The sequence below is a fragment of the Lactuca virosa genome, chromosome 8 (assembly GCF_052849685.1).
Source record: "Lactuca virosa cultivar CGN04683 chromosome 8, Lactuca_virosa_CGN04683_v6, whole genome shotgun sequence".
Classification (NCBI taxonomy): domain Eukaryota; kingdom Viridiplantae; phylum Streptophyta; class Magnoliopsida; order Asterales; family Asteraceae; genus Lactuca; species Lactuca virosa.
In genome coordinates this window covers 59332503-59349955 of record NC_136433.1, presented here as the reverse complement: position 1 = coordinate 59349955, position 17453 = coordinate 59332503, and the positions used below count along the sequence as shown (strand labels likewise).

Below are 17453 nucleotides of genomic sequence, written 5' to 3'. Positions count from 1 at the left end.
TTTTAGTGAATAAATCTAATTTGTCCAAAATATTAGGGTCATTTGACAATAATAACCATGAACTTTCAAGATGTATTGTAGAGTTGTGCATTGGGGTTTGGGTCAGGCACCGCCCGGCCCGACCCACAGGCATGTTCATCCAGGCTTTGACCTTGACCGATCAAAGGCTGAGCTAGGCTAACTGGGTCGGGGCAATACATGGATGAGGTTTCGGGACGGGTGAGACAAATACGGGCAATTGGATCAAAAAGTCTGCATATTCAAGTTTACAAAGACTGTGTTTGAGCATTGTTTAAGTTGTAAACTTCTAACAACCCACTTCAGCATTGTAAAGCATTTCACACCCAAAAGAGTCATTCAAGGGACCATCTACCACCTGAATTTTATGTTTTCAAAAGCTTAAAGCTACCCTTTAAAGCACTTGAAAGTTCAGAAGTATTTTTGCATTGGTGGTATTCTTCACATCAACTTAGAATATATCATTTGTTGAAAATGTACGCCATTATGAAGAAAACTTACTACCCTCATTTTCTCACTTACAAAAAGATTATCAAACATGTATTTCTTACTTGTACTCTTAAACTAAATTGTTTGACACCCAAAACGGTAGTAATTATCAAATTATAGTTGTACTTCCCTCTTATAAACATACTATATCACCCAAGCCTACGTTTTAATCGTTGTGCCTTTAATTAGTCGATTACCATGACACTTAAACAAACAAGTAAAAATATTTTCCGAAAACGTCTCTTAAAAACCCAGGCGTTAACGGGCCTGTTTTTATGAAGGCTGAGCTGGGCCGGGGGCCCATTTGTGCACCTCTAATGTAATGCATCACATTTACATGGATTGCAATTTGCACTTGAAGTAACAATTTGAAATGTCAATCTAATCAAAGTCTCTTGAATTAGTACACACTCTGTTTACTATCAGTGTGTTTCGAAAAGACTTTCAGACAAGAAAAGAGTACTACTACTACTCCCCTCTCTTTTTAAAGAAGTGGGCACTGGGCGCTAAGATTCTCTGTACAAAAAGTCCATACAACTAGTAAAATACATACGAAAGAATCCAAACACGTAATCATTATGCCTACACCCTACCCCCTAACTAATCCATTTCTCTTTCACCTTCTTTAATAACACAAATCTTGACTTTATTAAACTCTTTTAACTAAAACATGTCACAATTTACTAAAAAAACACCATCTTCAAGTAAAACAAAAACAAACTGTTCTACAATTGAAGATTACAAACATCAACACACTAAAACTAAACAAAGATTTTTGACAAAATAAAACGTTCCCCACACACATGCTGATACTTCTGCATTTCAGTTGCTTTACAATTTAAGCAAAAAAAAAAAAACTCTTTTTTTTACTAATGAGCAACTCGACTCCCATCTGCTATATATGATTTATATGTATCAACCTTCTTTTGCTGTTTTCTATATAGAGATTAACCAAAAAGAATATCCACTGATTAATTACATGACGACCCTTTTCTTGAAACCTAATATCTCTCTTAGGGTTCAGCTTTCAGATGACTTGGAGGTGTTGATCCTGCATAAAGAATATAATTATATAGTTTTCTTCTTAGCTAAAAAGTTAATTACATTTAAATAAAATACCTAAATTTTGAGTACTACTAGGATTTAATCCCATTTGAACTATGTTATTAAGCTCATCATCCCACGAGCTAGGTACCTGTCTTTACACAATACAGATAGAATGACTTAATAGGTTAAGCCAAAAGACTGTTTGATAGTTGCTGATTGAGTCAGATCAGATTAAGTCAGATTGAAAAGCAAAAGGTATAAGTTTACCTGAGAAGTAGGATCTTTATATACTCCACCAATGGCCATTAAATGGGAATTAATTGTTCTTCTCACTGCATCTGATGAGCTTCCTAAACCAGAAATTCCACCTTGCATGATTGCCATTTGTGATGGGTTATAAGCCATTGCCATGTCAGCACCAAAACCAAGCGAAGCAGAAGGCACCCCTCGCGATTCAAGCATCTGTTAAAAATAAATCATTAACATTTATTTTTAAAAAAAATGAAATTAAGATTTACGTTAAAATAAAATGTCGTACATCTTTTGCTATAAGTCCTTCAAGGTTAAAATCCATTCGGGGATTAACTGTAGCAAGCTTCATTGACAAAAACTACCAAAAAAAAGGGAACTTTAATTTACAACATATGTTTGAATATTAGCAATCGAGAAATGTTTTTTTTTTTTTTTGTAATCATACCTCAACTTGTCTTTGTAGCGACTGTACATAGTTAATAATTTCATCTAACATAACAGCTTTTCCTGTGACCTTAAAAAACAACCAATATAAATAAGAAAAATGTAAAACAATAAATAAATAAAAGACTTGTGTTTCACATAAATTTAAGTAACTTACCTTGCTACATCCAGGGACAAGATCTTGAAGAAACTTCATTCTTTCGCTAATTTTCTCCCTTCTTACCTATAATTATTGTATATTAAATGCTTCAAATTAATTCATTAATTACTATAGACTTAAAGTATTAAAGACTGTATTTAAGTGAAGTCTTACTCTTTCTGCAAGACTATGGCTATTGGTAGCTTGGCCTCTTCTTGCCCTTACATGAATGTATTCTTCTTTTTGTCCATCGGATGATTGAGATACTTGTTTTCCATGTTTACCACTTGATTTATTAGCAATTGAATTTGGATTCTTGTCACCCATTTGTTGGATTTCAGTGTTGTTTTTTGTAGATTCATTAGGTGTTTGTGGGGATCTTTTGACTTGGTTGTAATCAGTATCCTGTTGTTTAGAATAAGAACAGTAAAAAAAAAAAAAAAAAAAAAAGTCAAAGTCAAAGATCATCTTTGATCAAGATAAAGTGGTAATCAAGACTCGAGAGAGATACCTGATCACTTCTTCTTCGTTTCTTTGAGCCAAGTCCCTCGTTTGAAGTCTCATCTTGTCCGCCTTCACTAAATTCAGCTTCACCAGGAAGATTGTTGCCGGAAAAACCAGAACCACCCTGTCTGGCATCGTTCTTGGGTTGACTTCCATCGCAGTCTACAGGAAGTGGAATGTCTTTAGACCCTTCGCCAGATGTCGATTTGAACCCGTTTACAAAACCCTCTTGAACTGGTCTACTAGAATAAGGACTTAAAGATGATTCAGGTCCATTGCCAAAAGGGTTTATCATGTCTTCGAAGTTACCTGCACTGAACGACGACAATCTGGCTGCTCTTTCAATGAAACCTGAATCAGCTGGGAATTGAGATAAAGTGTGAGGAAGCATGGTGGAAGTAGCAGCTGGTGGTGGTGGTATGAACATACCGCCTCTTTTAATGGCGGAATTTGGTGGGGGCCAAGACATGTCGAGGTTTCGTGAAGGGGTGTGGAGATTTCCTTTTCGGAACCCAAGTGAGGATGATGAAGTGGTCGGATTGTTCTGTAAATTCATATCGCAGAAAGCTCCTAAGCTTTGAGGATTTGTAGGATTGTGATCCCAAATGGTGGGAGGCGTATGGCAAAAGGAATCGATCATGGAAGCTGAAGAACATGGAGTGTTGTTGTTCATGGGGTTGCTTGAGGTAACCATGGCCATCGATGTGTTTGTAAGATCATTGGAACTGTTAAACGGCCAATCTGAGGATAAATTGGTGGAATTGTAATGCATTTGTTCATCATCATCTCTGTTTCTCCCTTCAATCTCATCCTCCCCAGCCATTATATCGCAATAAATAAGTCAAAATCACAAAATGTTTGACCACCCAGATAGAAGAAAAAAAAACCCTAATCTCGAAGCGTATAGACAACAAACCCAGATGAATTAAAGCTCCAAATCAAAGCAACTTCTTAAATGCAGATAGAAAAGAAACTGTACCATGAGAAAACCTGTAGGAATCGGAAGTAATAAAGATGAAATTTATGAGAGTGAAGAAAACAAAAGGTTAGAAAATTAATAGTTAAAACATAGACAAGACAGTTCCCGAAAGGATCATTGGAGTTGAAATGCGTAAAATTAAATCAAATCCCCAAATTTACACAAACAGATGCCTCCTCCAATGACAAGAAAACTCATTAAAGAGCTCAGAAAAGTGTTCAGGGAGTAGTTAATTTACGCACAGACGAAAAAGAACATCGATTCAGTATCATAAATAACCTCTCCATTCATTTCATGATTCATTCTGACCAAACCCTAATCGGAGGAAAACACAACCAAAAGTAGGAAGCGAAAAAAGATACCCAATTCAGAGAATCTGAGCAACTTTTGGTACTATGCTCTTCACTGCCCACTTGAAGACGAATCAAACAAAAAAAACCCAAATCTTTTTCTTCAAATTTGATTAAAACAGCCCCCCTCAAGATATCGAAAGAAACCCCACAAAAATTTCACAGATCAGTAAATATACATAATAGAAAGAAAGAAAGAAGAAAGAGAAATGGGTGTTTGAGGAAAACTGGAACAGAAGGTTTACTAATGGCAAAGGTCCTGCATTTATGCCCACGCCTGCATGAAAAACAGAGCTGTTGATGATTAACCACCGCCACTGCAGCTGTTAAAAAATTATGGTAAATCTTTTCCACAGAGATAAAGAATTGATATTAAATTCAAATGTGTCATAACACTGAGTTGTATGTTGTGCATTAATGGATGTACCTTGTGACTGAATATGATATGGAAAGGGACCAACCCAGTATTATACATTTATACTAGTATACGTATTGTTAATGTATATTGTTGGGTGGCTTTATGTGTAGCACCACTTTCTGTAGTGTAAGGATATTGGGTGGCTTTATGTGCGATTCTTTGACCCCTTCACCACTTTATTTTATGTTTAGCAAATCCCCAATATATCACTATTTAGATTTTATGTGTTTTTATGTGACTTATATAAGTTATTAGTTTTTATTAGTTTGTACATACATAAATTAATGTGGTATTCAACACATTCTCTTAATCAATTCAATATCAAATAATAAGAAAACCCAAATGCCTGTCTTTTTCAAAAATATGGAATTTTTGAAGACTAATAAAATTTCAAACATTTCCTCGTTTTTAATTATGCGATAGTGGATGTACATTTCAATTTCCAATCTTCCTGTAATGATATAAATAATAGTTTTTGTAATGAATCGTTGTAGAATGTTGTCGTTTTCCAGAATTATATTGAATCAAAAGATGTCATCGGTTAATGAAGTCGAACACGTGGGAGTTGCATGTTGAAGACGCGCAAGACGTGGTCTAGAAGAACAACCTTGCGAGCAGGTAAAATTTGGTCGTAATCACATAGTTGTCTGAAATAGAGCATCGCAGGGTGACTAAGTGATCATCAAGTTAAGAGATGTCATTTGGTTGAGAAGAAAAATCAGTGCAACTTTGGATCTTTGACCTATAATATGTGGTATGTAATAAAAGGATCGTGAATTGCAGGAACTCGGACTTATTGAAATAGATAGGCAAAAGATAGACTCACAAGTAGGTTCTTACATATAATTTGGCATGCAGATGAAAGATTTTTAAAATGTCATGAAACAAATGGGTAATTAGCTTGATCATTGCCGCTGGTAGATGAGACAACAATATTACCAAAAAAAATTAGGAATTTGCACCTGCTTCATGATTTGATGACAACTCGAGTGAAAATGTGTCGTATACTTATCTTTCATGCGATTTATCATCCCCCAAGAAGTAATTGTACATTACTAGATTTTTAAAGAAATTGTTATGAAATCGACACGCATTCTTTATAGGATATTGTTGTAAAATATATACAATCATTTCGAGTTGTGATATATACACATTAATTTCAGGAACTTATTATGCTTTTGTGAGTTATTATTTCAAATAATGTGGCATTCATTCAAATTTCAGCAAGACCATAAATTCATTTTCAAATTTCTAAAATCGTCAAGAAGAGCATACACCATCCTGTTCAAACAAATTCAGATTTGTAACATCCCGATGATGATGTATTTTCAATTTTAACGCTAAGCATGAATAAATATTGCATTTTAGTCCTTGTACATAAGAAAGAGTGTACAATGGCCCATAGTGGCATTTTTGTAATTTCTAGTTGGAACTTAATACGTTGGGCGTACTCTTCGCACGCATGGCGTACATGCGAGGGACTTAGTATGTTGGGCGTACTCTTCGTACGTTGGGCATACGTTCGAGGGTTCCAAACCCTAAATTTTAGTGTTTGAACCCTATTTAAACAACTGTAGGGCCCCAAGACCTTCACCCTAATCAACCTCCAACTGAGAATACGACCATCTAGCAAACCCTAAATGAGAAAAGTGGTTTTGAGCTCATTTGTGTGCTTTGTTAGTTTTCTTGAAGAAGAAGAAGTTGGTGCAATGACCTTGAAGCTTGGAAGCAACTTAGATCTGGGATTCTCCACTTGCTAGCAACCTCTAGGAGGTAAAAAGTTCATAACTTGATCACTCTATCTTGTAGATCTAGCCATTTCTTCATTTAGGGCATTTTTTGTCCCAAATATGGTGATCCGTGAGCATCGCATGTTCTTAACCAAATAAGTCTCTTAAGGCATTAATATGTTGAGAATTTGTGTATTAAGCACTTAATAGACATGCAAAGTCATAAAGTTGGAAACTTTATGACTCTTGGTGGTATTTTAGCCTTGGATCTGCATTTGGACGTGTTAAGTTGGAGAAATAAGCTCTTAATATATTAAGAAGGGGATTGATGCGTATGTTGGGCGTACCGAAGGGTACGCTGCGCGTACGCAGATTTGGCACCGACGCCTCGGACAGTTAGTACGCCCCGTGTACATCCGGAGTACGCCCCGTGTACATCCCCATGTTGACTCGGCTGAGTTGACTCGGCTGGGTTGACTTGGCTGGGCTGACTCGGTTGACTTGTTGATTTTGACCAGTTTGACGTAAGGGTATTTTGGTATTTTAAGCTATAGTTAAGCCTTGGTATCTATCCGTTGATTAGGTGACCCGTATAGCCGGTATTTGGAGCGGTATCTTATTCAACTATTCGTCAAACTGTGAGGTGAGTCTTCCTCACTGTTCTTGTGGGTCGAAGGCACCAATGTCGCCCCATGTTGGTTATGTATCCTGGTATCTAGGATGTTGCTATACAGTAGTAATTTGTGGATTTGTCTGCTAGATTGTTAATTGGTTATATGATTATTTATTGTTGATTATATGTTAATTGTTATGTGTATGTCGACATGGTATGGTGAGGTTGAGACTGTACTGCTTTGTAATGTAAGTAAACAGATCGGGGAATTCCAACCATAAGTTTGTGGGCCAGGGCATTCCAACCGAAAGGTTATGGGCCGGGGGTAATCCAACCATGAGGTTGTGGACCCGTTATGTATTGGGCATTCCAACCGTAGGGTTGTGGGCCAAGGCATTCCAACCGTAAGGTTATGGGCCAGGGGTAATCCAACCAAGAGGTCGTGGACCCGTTATATGTTTAATTATATGTTGTATGGTGGTATTTTGGGAAACTCACTAAACTTTGGCTTACAGTCTTTAGTTTGTGGTTTCAGGTACTTCCGAGGATCTTCTGAGGATCGTGGGAAGGCAAATGCGTGATCATATACATCTTTTTGTTTGTCACTAGATCTTGGGGAAAAACGTAGATTTGAAATAATACTTTGAAATTTTATAAACAGTGATGATGAATGGTTGATTTTAAAAAATTTTAAATTTTTGTGATTTTTGAGTGTTACAAGATTCAGCAAGAAGCAATAGAAATTGTTACCATTTCAGCAAGATTCAAGTGAGTGTGCCGATTTATGGATTGTAAACCGATTTCAGCAAGATTTAAGAGGTTGCACAACTACAAAGACTAGCTACCTTTGTAAGACTTATTAGAACCAAGGCTCTCTCTTGCGCGCGCACGCAGGGGGTGCAAATGCGAGCCAAATTGGCTTCGGGCTACTGAACTTGTGTGCGAGCGCGCGTCCTGCGTGCACGAATGCACCACCGGTCGACCAGAAAAGTTCAAGGACCTTTTTTGCATTTTTTCCTTTTGGTTAACAGTTACAAAACTGAATTAAGAGCAATTAATCATAGCTTTCGGTTTTGATTTCTTGATTAATTTTCTTATTTAATTGTGACATTTACGATTTCGTTTTAATTGCATCGGTTACATTGGATAGTATATATACAGTGCATATGTGACTGATTCCATACACCGGATGAAACGAAATCATTCCCTTCCTCTCTTACGCTTCTGCTTCATCTTTTCTTTCATGCTGCAACCAAGGTATCATCCGGGCCAAGTGAGGGTTCAGGCAATCTCGAAAAATTGCTTTCTACTGTTGTATCCTGGGAAACAAACACCCATATAGGGTGAATTTGTTTTAAGGAAACTGTGTTAAACACAGGCCCCACTCAAGAATTTTTTGGATTTTGTTCTTTCGCACAGTTTTGGGTTATATTTTCCTAACAGTCTTAAAACAAATCGTTTGTGCGAAACGAACTTGGAAAAATAAAATTATTTGTTTCTGATTCGTCTTTAAGTGTTTATAAAAACGATTTTTTTTTCTCTACATAACAATTGCGGAATCTGTTTTCAGAAATCGTTTTCTAAGACATTTTCTGCTTCTTCTATTTTTTGTTTACGTTTATTGCATCCATAATCTGTTACTGTTTTCAGAAATTGTTTTCTAAAACAATTTTCAGATTCTTTCTTTTGTTTCACAGTTTTTCAGAACCTGCTTTCTGGAAACAGACAATATTTAACAGTTTAGTGGTTACTGAATTTTAATCTTTAATAGTTTTATATTTGCTTCCTTTTGTAGTATGACTACTAGTGAAGGTTCCCAACCACCAAAGCCTAATGGAACTCCTAATGCTCAAGGAGCTCCAATGATGACCATGCCGGTCAATCATGCTGAGAAACCTGAGAAGTTCTCTGGACTGAACTTTAAGAGGTGGCGGCAGAAGATGCTCTTCTATCTTACCACATTGAATCTTGCTAGATTCTTAACTGAAGAGGCTCCTCGGATGCCCGAATGAGAAGGATATGTGCAAGCTTTAACTGCTATTGATGCTTGGAAACATTCTGATTTCTTGTGTAGGAATTATGTTCTTAATGGCCTTGTTGATTCACTTTTATAATGTGTATTGTGTAACAAAGACAGCCAAAGAACTATGGGACTCATTGGACAAAAAGTATAAAACTCAAGATGCCGGGACAAAGAAATTTGTGGTTGCCCGATTTCTTGACTATAAAATGGTGGATGGCAAAACTGTTATGTCCCAAGTCCAAGAACTACAAGTCCTCCTACATGATATACATGCCGAGGGTATGGGGTTGAATGAGCCTTTTTCTGTTGCTTCCATGATTGAGAAGCTACCCCCTAGTTGGGTTGATTTCAAGAATTACTTGAAACATAAGAGAAAGGAAATGTCCATTGAGGACCTTATTGTTCGCCTTCGAATTGAAGAGGACAATAAGATAGCTCAAAAGAGTAGTTATACCCTTACTTCTGAGAAAGCTAATGTGGTGGAGCATGGTCAAACTTCTGGGAAGAATAAATCTGGAAAGGGAAAATTCCAAAAGAAAGGCAAGGGTTCAAACTTGGGAGCCAAAGGTGGAACTTTTAAGAAAAAGTTTCAAGGAAACTGCCATAACTGTGACCAACGGGGTCATCGGGCTGCAAATTGCAAGCTTCCAAAGAAGGCTAAGGAGGCAAATGTTGTGGAGAAGATAACCAAAGATGTGTCTGACATCGATCTTGCAACGGTTATTTCTGAAGTTAATCTTGTAGAGTCCAATCCAAGGGAGTGGTGGATTGATACGAAAGCTACCCGTCATGTTTGCTCAAATAGAGAATGGTTCAGAAACTTCAAGGTTGTAAATAATGGTGACAAGCTGTTCATGGGAAACTCGACCACTTCTGATATCCAAGGTGTTGGAAAGATTGTGTTGAAGATGACGTCGGGAAGAGAGCTGACGTTGAATGATGTGTTGTATGCACCCGGAATTCGTAAGAATCTTGTGTCGGGTTGGTTGTTGAACAAGCATGGTTTTCGCTTGGTGTTTGAGTCAGATAAACTTGTGTTAACCAAAAATGGTGTGTATGTGGGTAAGGGGTATGCTGATAGGGGTATGTTCAAACTTTGTGTAATGGCTCTTAAGCCAAGTGACAATGATAATGAAATGAATAACTTGATGGGTTTCGAGCAATACATCAATCCTATGGTGTACATGCAAACCCTAATAGCTTTGGATCTAGTTTGTCTAATGAACATGCAATTGATAATCCAAAGCCATAAACCCTAGATCTATCAAATAAGAACTGAAATAAGGGTTTAGTAATTACCTTTGATTGTTATATAGCAATAACAATCAATCCTTGCTTTGATTGGCTTCAGAAAGCTTAGTGCCTCAAGTGTTGCACCTCTAATGGAGTCACAAACACCACTAAGCAACTTGGATGAAGAGGGAGGAGAGAGGAGGCACCAAAAACGGCTAAAGGGTCCTTTATATACATGTAGGCTATTAGGGTTTACAACTAGGAAACCCTAATCTGACTGCTTAGGCCTTAAGCAATCCAATGGACCATTCCAGAAGGCCCTTGGACGATTTCTTTATGGACCTCCATATAGAATTCGTCCATTGCCATCTAATGGATCCTAAGCCCAACTTTGTAACCATCTTATAATTACAATATCAGTCCCCTTAATTTAATTAATCTCTTTTAGCCACAAAATTAATTCTTAATTAATTCTTGACTAATATTAATTAAACTATACGATTTCTCCTTTAATATATTATTCTTATAATATATTAATAAATCATAATTAAACCTTTCTCTCCTTTATTCATCCTACATATTGCTATGGTGAAGGCAACCCAAAAGGACCATGCTCATAATCGGGTCAAGTACATACCAAAATAGTTATGGACTTAGACACTAATCCAACAGTCTCCCACTTGGATAAGTCTAATAACTATTCTGTATAACTTTAGAACCTGATCAACAATCGTAGCTTTCAAAAGCCGCTGTCAACTCTGATCTTATCAGATACGCGTGTCCTTTAGATAAGGGATTATATATTCCTACATTCTCAAGATATCGTATAGACACAAGACATGAATTTCGATCATTCTCTCTATACTGTTTCCCGACTTCCGATTTATGACGACTGACAACAGACTACAATTGAACACATCAACTTAGTCCCGGCTTGGCCAAGCGCTTAGGTGTCATCACTAAATCATCGAGAGGCCCACAGATATCGCTTTTATCCCACTTTGGGTAAAAGTAATGGATAAACTTCGACTCAAATGCTTGCTTGCACCTATTAATCAAATCACACACAACAATAAGTTTTATAACACCAAGTTACTGGTGCGTTTACTTATCATCAATGTGCAACCGATCAGCAAGTAACAACTCACACGTCTTGGTTTCAAGAATATACAATATTATCGTCTCACAATCACTCGTGATAAAAAAAACCATGAAGTGATTCAAGTGAGCGTGGGTTTAATCCAATACTCTAATCTTATCAAAGCACTCATGAACTCTGCAGCAAACTTGTGTTATGTCTAAACACTTAGACAATCTACAGACAGATTCATGACAGTCTTCCTTCATACCTACTTCCAACGTATGACCGACTGTGGAGGTTCGAATAACCCAGTTATTCTGGAAGTCAAAACATGCAAAGTGAAACGCAATAATAATATTAATCCTATATGGCCCCAAAACTTTTGAGCGTAAATAAAAACACTTTTATTTAAACACCATATTGATTACTCATTATTCATTGCTTACTGTTTCAGAAAATCAACTTATTACTCGAATTATAACCATAATTGTCCCATGCTCCAAGCATGCACACTTTGGTTTCCTATGGTCCATACTTTGTGAAATAGATCACTTGAAAAACTTTTCCAATGAAACTCATTTCACAATCGCCAATCCTTATTATTAGTATAAGAATACCAAATTCTTGCCACTTTTAGAATATGTCAGATTCTAATATTTTATGCAATGATTCTTCCGTAATGTCATAGCACAAAAGTCACCAAGACCCGGCTAATAAAATTACAAGGTATTCTATCGGAAATTGTTACAAGACAATTCCATAGACGTGAAGTCTCACATTCAAAGTACATTCCTTTGAACATCCTTCTCGCATAAAAGTTTCTAATCTAGACATATTTCTTAATATCCAACTCCCATTAATGGAAACATTTCCATATTTGCCATATGACAAGTCATTCTTAATAGAATCTTATCTATTCATAATAATGTCAATATAGTCCATCCCGTACTATACTTCCAACTACTCACAAGCGACAAATCCTCAGTGAACCTCAGATCGTCCTTTGATAGTTGTTTAATTATTTTAGTCAAAACCGATTCTAGTCCTTTTTCCCTCTTAATGCCCTAGGCATTTGGAAAATTTTAGAATGGTCAAATATTATAGCATATGCAATCGATCCTATACCTGAAGCGTATTGCACACGATGCATAATGTCTCACATAAAGTCGTGATACTTTATCAGCCTTCTGCCATAATATTTTATGTGCCCTGTTCCCACAATTCGAACTATGAAGAGGGATGTCGTAATCATAATCGAATTTTGAGAATGCACTATGTATCCTTGACTTAATTTATTAACATTTCTCGATCTAAGCTTTAGAATTTTGAAACGAAGTATATTATTCTCTCCCTTAATTATAGCAAAACAACTTTTCAACCCTTGCAACTTTGCAAAGTGAATCTTTGTTTTCTATAATTAATATTGATAACTTGCAATACTTACCATAATAATCATGCTCCCACTAACATGATGATTATTTCCATACAAGCATAACACTTATCTCTCACTAGCTTTGACATGTATTCAGAAAACAATTGAACTTCCAGAAAACAATGCTTATTGAATTCCTTAAGTTCATATTTCTAATACCTAATGCTTTGATAAGCCTTTATCTAAGCTTTTTAAGCTCATACATCTTTGCCTTAGATAGTTCACATGTGTGTCTAAACAATTCAGAATTTATGTTACTAAGTCCCAAATGTTCAGACCAATTGCTAAATCTCACAATTCAAACTATGAAAAGGGATGTCGTAATCATAATCGAATTTGAGAATACAATTTTCACAATTGCTATCTTCTTAAAATCTCTCTTAGTGAAAGCATTTCCTCACAATCATTTTCATGAAGGAGGGAAACCTTGTGACACTTAGATTTTATGATTTATGTGTTCCTATCCATGTGAATTTGCCAAAACGAAGGTTTGCGACAAATCCAAAAACATATGGACTGAACTTTCTCAATATTGATTTCTTGCCTCATGGTAACACGAGTGCCCACCATGTCTTCCAAATAGTTTAGCAACTCACCCTTACATATCAACGTACCTTCCATTGATCAAGATGCTTGCCTTTATGCATACAAATGAGAACTCATAGAACTCACATGCATATTAACTCAATTGGAATGGCACAGAAAAAGAGTATGTCATCCACGATAGGCTTTAAACCTCAAGTTGTGTGCTAGTGATGATCAACTAGGTTTAACTCTTGATTTGTTCTTGAAACCTTTCAAGACCATTAAGACTCCCACTGACTCCTTGACATATAAGATTCTCTTGTCAAGAAACATTCCTTGATAAAACAAATATTCAAGAGTTAGTGTAGTTTTTATCAAGACTATCACTTCACATAATTGGTTCTAGTTGGTCTTTGTCTTATCCAAGACATCACAACTTACCAATCTCAAATGTGCAGGAATAAGAAGCCTTTTTCCAATTCCACATTTGTTGAGTGTTATAAACCTACTAAAGACTTGTCACTCAATTCACAATCTTGGAATATAACTCTAAGACTTGATATTGGAACGAAGTATGATTGACTTCTTGATTTTTAACCATTTCCACAATTCTCGATTCCTCTTCTTAGACATACAAATGTACTAAGACTCACTTAGAGGATCAATTGAGACATGGTTCTTAATCATTAAGACCTATCATAAAACATAATAAAAGGTACTCTCCCTTCTTCTTAGAATGAAGAAACTTTTATCTTTCTGCCTACTTGATTCTTCTTATTCGTTCTGCTATTAATTGAAACTCTTTCGATCAACTCAGAATTATACTTAATCTTATAAGTATAATCATATTCACTAAACTTTAGTAAATCATGACGAATATCTTTATCACTCTTGTGGTGGAGTTGATCAACGTACAACCTAGTGTACTCGATCTCTTAGTCCTTCACTTGACACTTTGTCAAAGAATTAGTCTAATTTTTTCAAATATGAAGTTTCTCATTCATCACACAATGCAGGTTGCATGATTCCAAGTTACTGTCCAATTGAAACTTGGGTGATGAGAAACTCTCCCTATTTGGTAAATTCTCGACATTTCCACAATTAAGAATCAAATCCATTATTGCTAATAGAAGAAACATTCAAACATCAATTTTTCATACATACCATTGCAAGGATAAATAAATAAGACAAAAACAAATTTTATTTTATTGCGGAAAAACTTTGTCCTTACAATGCAATTCAACTGAAAAACTATGCTATTACATATTTCTTAGAAATCTACCCTAACTCTAAAGTAACAGCTCAAAAATCCGATCTTTGAATCCATGCGATCAAAATCCATTTCTTCGTGATCAGATTCAGCACGCTTCTTCCTTAAGTTTCCTTTCTTTTCTTCGATCCTGCAAAACATTAAAATGTAATCTTATCACATCATGTATTAAGAACCAAAAATAGGAACTTATAGAGTTAGTTAATGGATTTTACCTGAAGTAGAGCCATAAGTCTTGACTCTCCCATCTCTTAGATCTCTCAGGTAAACTGGGCAGCTTCGTCTCCAATGTCCCTTCTCTTGGCAGTAAAAGCAAATGGACTCCTTTGGTACATAGCAAGGGACAATCTTAGCCTTTTCTGGACTTCCAATGTAGCTAGTGTCCAATGAAGCATGGGAGTTTGATTGACCAATCAAGTTTTCTTGACCAGTGCGCCAAATCATCACTGATTCAGCATCAATAAGCAAATAGGTCAAATCAATGAGGGTCACGTCGTGAACCATCGCATAGTACTCTCTTACGAACTCACCGTACGAATCAGGAAGTGACTGAAGAACCCAGTCAACAGCCAACATCTCTGAGATATCGACACCCAACATCATTAACCTATCAATACGTGACTTCATCTCTAAGACGTGTGCACACACAGGTTTCCCATCTTCGTGCTTACTTGCCAATAGGGATTGAGTGAGCTTGAACTTTTCAAGCCTTTGAACTTGTGGGTCAGGGAGAACAATTGGAGGAGGTGGAGGAAGTGAAGCATGACTCTCATTTCCTTGATCGTATCTTGGAACGCCATCTTCATTTGGAAAGCTTGTTCCAATGGATTTAGGAAGACCATTGTTAGATTCAGACATCTACAAAACGGGAGAAATTCATGTCAAGTTGATTAGAATCATTGATGTAACACCCAAACGAAACATCAAGGATAGGATCCAACACAATACTCTACAACCTAGAAGAGGGATTTCGTAATCTAGTTGTAGAATATTTGAAGGTAGGTAAATGACGATTTACCAATTTCCACCATGAAAAACGAAAATGAAGTTTAAGTTTTACAATGAATTGAAACTCCTAGATCTTTTGAGATTCATTGTACTTTTCAATGGCATGTTTAATCTCGATTATGCCCTTCAAGTTTGCGACTGGGATGCCGAGGATCACAAACAAGGTGTGAATAACCATACGAATCACGTGGTGCACCCAATTGCTACTATCACCTAATCAATGTGCCGGTTAGCCACACACGCTCCATTGATCTATGATAAACATCGAGCCACCCTTTGCCACCAATGCCAAACCCAAATTAGTGTGCCGGGTAACCATACACGCTCCGCTAACGTTTCGACAAGGGTACAAAACGTAATTCCATGGATTAGCATACAATTCCACATTTTTCCTAAAGTAACTATGATTTGGGAATTTGTAAAAGCATGTAGTTACTTTGTACTTCATTATACTTATAATGGAAGGTTTCGTCCTATCCTACCCGTTCGGCTAACGACCCTCCACTAGTCAAGAGTGCGGTGGGTAAGAGTGGATACCCGTTCAATCGCCATTTTATAGGCAATTTCTTTAAACACCCCTTATAGACCAGCTTCGTGAATGAGGCCTACTAACGGTAAGACTGACTCTTTACTCATATATATAATATTAGACTTTTAATGTTACATATATATAGTATAGGGTGTATTTTACACTTTTAAAATACTAGGTGGTTCAATTTAATAAATTATACTTTTAATTTAATCAAATGTAAACCAAAACTTTATGGAATTATTAAATCTCTTTTAATTATACACTTTAATTAATTAAGAAAACCATAAGGGGTAATTTGAACTTTTCAAAAATACGAGGGTTTTAGAATTTAACATTTCAAAATTAAACTTTTAATCAACTTTTAAATTCCAAAACTTGAGGGGAAGTTTTGAAACATTTCAAAACATTAGGGTTTAACTATTCAAATTTCAAAAACAAAACTTTTAAGTTCAAATTTAAACTATAAAACCTAAAGGGAAAAAATGAAACTTTTTCACAAGATAATTCAAATCTAAATTACAAATAATCAATCTTTATCTAATAAAACAAAAGATTATCTAAATTTTGACAATTATCTTCTATTTTGGTAAGGATAATCACCCAATATAAAAAAAATCGGATTTTATGAATTAAAAACGTTTATGGTAAGTATCCCAAGCCAAAACAGCAACAAAATCGCCAAAAAAACACTGCCAGATCCATGGACTCGCCGAGTCAGGGACTGGACTCACCGAGTCGGCCTGACTCGCCGAGTTCATCCACTGACTCGCCGAGTCGGAGATTTAGAGGGCAAAAAACTTCGTTTTTCATGCAATTTCCGATCAATCAAGCATCAAATTCACTAACAAACAGCCCTAGGCTCTGATACCACTGATGGGTTTCAAGCAATACATCAATCCTATGGTGTACATGCAAACCCTAATAGCTTTGGATCTAGTTTGTCTAATGAACATGCAATTGATAATCCAAAGCCATAAACCCTAGATCTATCAAATAAGAACTGAAATAAGGGTTTAGTAATTACCTTTGATTGTTATATAGCAATAACAATCAATCCTTTCTTTGATTGGCTTCAGAAAGCTTAGTGCCTCAAGTGTTGCACCTCTAATGGAGTCACAAACACCACTAAGCAACTTGGATGAAGAGGGAGGAGAGAGGAGGCACCAAAAACGGCTGGAAACCCTAAACGATTACTTCACCACGTTTTTGGGGCTTAAGGGTCCTTTATATACATGTAGGCTATTAGGGTTTACAACTAGGAAACCCTAATCTGACTGCTTAGGCCTTAAGCAATCCAATGGATCATTCCAGAAGGCCCTTGGATGATTTCTTTATGGACCTCCATATAGAATTCGTCCATTGCCAT

At 36.3% G+C, this 17453-nt stretch overlaps 1 protein-coding gene across 3 annotated transcripts; it reads right to left on the bottom strand.

Annotated features, from left to right (window-relative positions):
- Positions 1 to 1186: 1186 nt before the first annotated feature.
- LOC145129779 (basic helix-loop-helix (bHLH) DNA-binding superfamily protein) lies at positions 1187 to 4543 on the bottom strand. 3 transcript variants are annotated; one of them, XM_079064578.1, is made up of 9 exons: positions 4115 to 4540; positions 2901 to 3883; positions 2564 to 2794; positions 2408 to 2473; positions 2252 to 2320; positions 2093 to 2164; positions 1822 to 2016; positions 1627 to 1702; positions 1187 to 1558 (listed from the first exon to the last, which is right to left on the bottom strand). In XM_079064578.1, the coding sequence occupies exons 2-9, from the start codon at positions 3714 to 3716 to the stop codon at positions 1521 to 1523; spliced, it is 1563 nt and encodes a 520-aa protein (XP_078920704.1). In that variant the 5' UTR covers positions 3717 to 3883; positions 4115 to 4540; the 3' UTR covers positions 1187 to 1520. The 3 variants fall into 3 exon arrangements, 2 of the variants coding, with proteins under 2 accessions (XP_078920704.1, XP_078920705.1); XM_079064579.1 differs by having other exon boundaries at positions 4235 to 4540; XR_013717662.1 differs by having other exon boundaries at positions 1627 to 1706; positions 2901 to 4543.
- Positions 4544 to 17453: the final 12910 nt, after the last annotated feature.